Source organism: Temnothorax curvispinosus, unplaced genomic scaffold (genome assembly GCF_003070985.1).
Source record: "Temnothorax curvispinosus isolate PA1 unplaced genomic scaffold, ASM307098v1 QBEX01004369.1, whole genome shotgun sequence".
Lineage (NCBI taxonomy): Eukaryota > Metazoa > Arthropoda > Insecta > Hymenoptera > Formicidae > Temnothorax > Temnothorax curvispinosus.
Window position 1 is genome coordinate 1 of NW_020214149.1, and position 6,422 is coordinate 6,422.

Here is a 6,422-nt window from a genome sequence, read left to right on the forward strand (position 1 = left end):
CAGTAGGAAATTTGTGAATATTATTAATAAAGATTGCCAGTTATAGTAAATTAAGCCTCCTTATTGTTATTTAGCCTGCACTGGCGAAGAAAATTTTCTCACTGTATAACTGTATAATAATAAATTCTCACTGTATAATAATAAATATTATTATCTGTTGTAATTTATTAAGTTATAGAAAAAGAAGAATCTGATCTTTTATTAGTTTAAATTATATAGATGGAATAGTTACACGCATCAGAAATTTATTAACCGTAATATAATTCACTCGATGACTGTCAGTTTAGATTAAACAATTGCTTATTAATAACTGTTTAAATTAAATAAAGCTTTTTCATATGTCATGTGAATAAATACAATAATTACCAACTTCAAGATACTTGAACAAAAAAATGATAAACGTTGAGAGTTATCAATGATAAAATGTGAGCTTTTTTATCGCACGTCTTTCGTTACACGTTGCGTGCATTAAAATGTTTTTTTAATTTAACAAAGCGTGAACATTTTTTTATCACACGTTGTTTGTATCGTTGCACGTTGTAAATTTTTGTTTAGTTTAAAAATTTTAATTTAAATAACTTTTTAAATTGTAATAGATGATGATTGAGTTTTTGTGTGTTCGCGGCTTTGTAAGGTATCCAAACAGAGTGTAAGTGCTCCTTTGCTGCGTTGCGTGTCCAAACAAACGTATTTGAAAGAAGGCGACCTTTGGTGTCAACCATCGGCTGTGATATATCATGAGAATACGATGGATATCTTGGAAAATCGACAGTTATCCTCGATCAAGGGTAAAGATCCCGTCCAAGTTCAACCGCAGAAGATAAGATTACGTCTCAGGCCAGGTGAGAAAAAGATTTCACCAAGATCTACTCTTTCATACGTTATAGATCTCACGTTTCTTTGCAAAAAATTATGAAACATTAATACATATTTCTAACAATATATGTGTATCAAAACAATATATGTGTATAAACGCACTTTCCTTCATGAAAATGTACATCGACTTTTAATCTGCATCATTGAGACACAAAGTTCTTTTAGAAATTACAATAAAATAATTATTTTTAAGTACAATAATTATACGTTACAAATGCTATATTTGATATATTTTTGATATACTTATATATCTAATGCTATACATAATTCAAGTAAGTTACAAATTTTGTGAATTAAAAATTTGAACAAATTATTTATAGGAGAGGACTATCGCATAACTATGAAATACAGTCAGGCAGAGGATTATCCTGTAGATCTATATTATCTTATGGACTTATCGGCGTCTATGGAGCCGTACAGAGACAAATTATCGAAACTCGGTCTACAATTGGCTAAAGCCATGCAAAAGCTCACGTCGAATTTTCGCATTGGCTTTGGCAGCTTTGTAGACAAGGTCGTTTTACCGATGACTAGCACGCAGCCCGATAAGTAATTATATTTATTGCAACATGTGAATCATTGCAACGGATATTTCGCTTAATTAAATAAAGAAACTAATTATAATCATCGAAATTGTAATAATTGAATGGCATCGTGTTGGTAAGAGATTTTTAATCCGACTGAATTTTTACATTAGATTAAAATCTCCCTGCAATTTGAAAACTGGTGAACCTTGTGCACCGCCTTACGATTATAAAAATCAAATGCCTCTTACGGAGAACGTAGCTCTATTTGAGGTAATTATCATTATGCAATTATGTATTCGACGTATACTAAAGCAAATAAAAGAAAATTCTATTAAACAGTTTAGGACAATAAAGATAAAAACAAAAGTTCTGATTATTGCTTTCGAAATAATTATTCGATAAATATTGGATATATGTTTCATATCTTACATGAAATTAGATTTTGACGCATTATTTTTTGACAATTTCGTGCAGTTAATTTTAAATGATTTGTTGAATACACGTAGTCTTAACAAATAGGATCAGGTACAAGCGGCGCCGGTGTCGGGTAATCTGGACGGTCCCGAAGGCGGGCTCGACGCGATGATGCAGGTCATAGTATGTACCAAGGAAATTGGCTGGCGCCAAAAAGCACGTCATCTTATTGTGTTCTCAACCGATGCGATCTTCCACATCGCCGGGGACGGTAAGGTACGTGAATTAAAATAAAATACGAGGTATAATAAAATCGCGCACTCGCTGAAATAAATCGATCATAACCGGGTAAGAGTGGTGACTTCGAGATGAAAAAGCTTAACGGTTTCTCAGCTTGCAGGGATAGTAGAGCCAAACGATTGCAAGTGTCACTTGGACGAGAAAGGATTCTACACTTACTCCCTTCTGCAGGATTATCCGTCGATTTCTCAGGTGAGGATAAGAGGAGTATATTTATTTACTCTCTTTCTTCGAGGATTATTCAGTTACACGTATTCAGTTACATGTATTATGAATTTAATCGCTTAAGAAATTTTTTATTAAATTAAGAAAAATATTTTCTTTGTTTATAGGTCAATAGAAAAGCGCGCGAGCACAATATGAATATTATCTTTGCCGTCCCTGATCACAAAAATGCGACTTATCAACGATTAAGTAGTAGCATCAGCGGATCCTCAACTGGAACTCTCGAAAATGATTCGCAGAATGTCGTCGCCTTAGTGAGCAGCGAATACGAAGTAATTATATTTGTTATATAAATAATAATATATATTAATTTGTATAAATTATCTTTTTATATCTTACATTTTTTAGTTCGCATTATAATAAGATAAGTTAATAAGAAAATTAATTAATAATTTTAGTTTACTTAAGAACGCATTAATATATTTTACCTAATATGTGGTACCTAACTAAAAGATTGATAATAATTTAATACGTTGACAATTTTCAGAAATTAGTGGATTCGGTGACAATAATCGACACAGCGCCAGAGATGATCGACGTTAAATATTTCTCCCGATGTTTAAACAAAACAGGAAAGTTGTTGGAACGTCAAGAATGCGGAGGACTTCGCGTAGGCAACATTATCGATTTTGAAGTTGTACTTAAGGTGCGTTAATAAGTTACAATTATTATTACTAATTAACAATATGGTTCATTATGATTTGATTAAACACCAGGTTGTCGAATGTCCCAAGAATCCAAAGGATTGGCATCAAACTATGGAGATCAAACCTAGAGGCCTAAATGAGAGTTTAACTATCGATCTGGAAATTATATGCGACTGTCCTTGTGAGAATCCTGGACACCGGGTAGATATACTAAAGCAAAAGAGCTAACTCGAATAATAATATGTCGAGGAATTAATTTTTTAATTAATACAAATTTAACTTACGTCTAATGTTAAAAAATATAACTAAAAACATTATTTGTACTTTTATATAAGTAATCAAATTGATATAATACTGATTGTCCTGTAACACTTTTACTATAGAATTTTAAATTACCATTTTTGCGACATAGGGATATCAGCTGAACGCAGCAGAATGCAAGGGTAAAGGTACATCCGTGTGCGGCGTGTGTTCCTGCAATCCCGGTTTTTATGGAAAACAATGTGAGTGCGAGGGAAACGACAATGGTGATGCTGACAAATCGATCTCGATGATCGACTGCAAACCCGACAATCAAACCACCGAGATTTGCAGCGGTCATGGCACATGCAAGTGTGGCGTCTGCGATTGCGACAAACGACCGAACAATCCGCAAGAACTGTTCTACGGAAAATACTGCGAATGCGACAATTTCTCCTGCAAACGCAGTGGTGGCCAGGTATGTCCGAAAATTAAAAATATAACGATACGATTGCAAAATAGAATTCTAAGCAATGCAGTCGAGAATGAAATCCTAATGCTCTTTATGTAAGATATAAAAAGTACTTAATAGTTTTCTAATAAAAATACTCAACAGATATTAAACGTGATTCTCTTATGTAGTCATAAACATGATTTTATTATGGATTAAAAAATATGAGTTAAAAATTATATACTCGTTAATTATACTAAAATATAATTTAATATTTTTTAAGCATATATAGTATTTATTTATATAAACAACAAAATTACACGCTCAAAAGAGGATAGCTAGGAACAGGAGATCTTTATTATCGCGCGTAACTGCCGTGTTTTCTCGCTTGATAGTTGCTTTTAACAAATTCGCGCGGAAGTTACACGGCAATCTTGCCTTCGAGCGAGCGCGGCAGCGCGGCGTTTATAAAGACGGTTGGACAAATTACACGCCTTTGTACGTACCCCATTACGTTCGCCGTTCGTCTCTTCTTTGTCCGTTTAAGGTCTGCGGCGGACGGGGCAAGTGCGAATGCGGTACCTGCAATTGCCTGCCGGGATGGGGTGGCGAGACGTGCGACTGCAAGGAGACCAACAGTACGTGCATCCCGACGACAGGCAAGAACGTCGAGATTTGCAGCGGACGTGGCAAGTGCATCTGCGGTAGCTGTCACTGCCACGAGCGGGACAATATCCGATATTCCGGACAATATTGCGAGGCGTGCCCAGTGAGTGTCCGCGCGTAAGGATTTGATCTGGGAAGTTTGTTCGAAGAAATTGTTTATCAATTTCTTCCAACAAACAAAATAAGAAGGAACATAAAAAGGGCTCGAGATGCGTGGATATTTTTGCATAAAAATTTCTATAGTAATCGATTATTCGCATTCAGGAGACAATTTATGTACAATTAATATTATTATTGTACATAACACGCACATGGTTGAAAACTTAGAAAGTTATGTATTTGCGAGAAAGTGGGGGGGGGGGGGAGAAGACTTTCCTGACCGAGAATAAAATTAAATTTATTGTTAAATGTTTGGATACTGAAACAATTTATTAAATTGTTGATTATTACGCATCTATATTCATTAATTTAATTTTATTTCTTATATAATTTTAAATCTTATTAAATTTGATTTTTACGAATAACGTATTTAGAAAATGCATATTTCGATCTGCACTTATATATAGTGTTCTAGAGTTTTTAGTAGTAAAAAAATATCTTAATTTTACGAAACAGTTATTTATTTATAACCCACTTTAGACGTGCCCAGAACAACGGTGTGATGAACTGAAGGATTGCGTGGAGTGCATAGCGTACAACACAGGACCACTCGCGACAAACGGGAAGTGCGACTTGTGCGTGCACGAAATAGACATTGTTAGTAGTTCTTTCCTTGAGATAACACTTCTACTTCGCAAGCTGTGTGAAGGCGGTTAATAATTTGCGATGCGATACAAATGGACGCTAATTCTTACTCCACAGGTCGACACTGTCGAGGAAGATCTTGCGAAAGATAAGGAAACCGGCGCCCGCATATGTCGAACACCCGGTGATGCAGGCTGTACGTTTGTCTTTAAGTATCAATATCACAGAGCTGGTACCGGAGGAGACATCAAAATTCTTCAGATTCAAGCCGAGAAAGAAAAAGCTTGCCCAACACTTATTGACGTTTTCGGTAATCATTCTTGTTGTACTATTATATTAATTATACTTTATTTCGTTATGTTCGCTGCCATAAAATATACAATTTACAGTTCCATTCTATGCTTTTTGATAAATTAAACAAGATTAATAAGTATAATTATACGTATAATTAATTAGTCGTGATGAGATTAATAATGCACATCTACACATAACGTAGTTTTAAAAAATTATGTAATGTATTTTATGTTATTTTTTCAAGATTATTTTATTTGTCTGGCCATTCTCTCTCGCTCTCTTTAATCCTAGTTATTATTTATACGATAATATTTGAAAACTAATATAGTATCTTCGCGCGTTGGTTGCGCTTACGCGTATACGATTGAACATGCGAGGAGATGTACAAAATGAACTAGAATTTACTTTCTCCCGTAGGTGTTGCACTGGGCGTCGTCATAAGCACCGTCGTCATCGGTTTCCTGATTCTCCTCATTTGGAAGATCCTCACGATCATCCACGACAAGAGGGAATACGCCAAGTTCGAGAAGGAGCGCGCCCTCGCCAAATGGGACAGAGTGAGTCGCTATTCTTCATTGTTCCCGATCGCGTGACTACGAGATTGCTGGAACGTCAATATATATGTCGAAATGTTTCAGGGCGAGAATCCTCTGTACAAACAAGCGACGTCGACTTTCTGCAATCCGACGTTCAAGGAAACCGCCAGAAATTAGTAATTTTTAGCTTTAGACTCTCATTGTGATATATTACGAATTTCGTATAAAAGTTTCTAATTTTATTTTTTATGTGTTGAAATTTCATATAATAAATAAATTAAAAGATGACATGTGTTATTCTTTATTAATCTTCCCCATACAGCACAGATTGTTGCAGAAAGTTTCCAGAAAGGTTTCAAAGTTGCAGATTGCTTCCAGAAAGGTTCCAAATCATTTGAAACCTTTCTGGAAACTATCTGCAACAATCTGTGCTGTATGGGATCAGTTCTTAAAGATCAGTTCTTATATAAAAAATTGATTAAGTATCTATTATAAAAATAAT

General features: G+C 34.8%; 1 protein-coding gene across 1 annotated transcript; it reads left to right on the forward strand.

The window, feature by feature from the left end:
- Positions 1-608: 608 nt before the first annotated feature.
- On the forward strand, positions 609-6,208 carry LOC112453447 (integrin beta-PS-like; the record flags this gene model as incomplete). The annotated part of the gene is made up of 14 exons (XM_025014238.1): positions 609-842; positions 1,197-1,425; positions 1,574-1,673; positions 1,923-2,093; positions 2,211-2,309; positions 2,450-2,614; positions 2,830-2,988; positions 3,059-3,190; positions 3,402-3,707; positions 4,228-4,449; positions 4,986-5,102; positions 5,208-5,400; positions 5,802-5,941; positions 6,023-6,208. Coding segments are annotated over 14 exons (2,342 nt in total), but the record flags the coding sequence as incomplete, so codon positions are not given.
- Between the last annotated feature and the right edge of the window lie 214 nt (positions 6,209-6,422).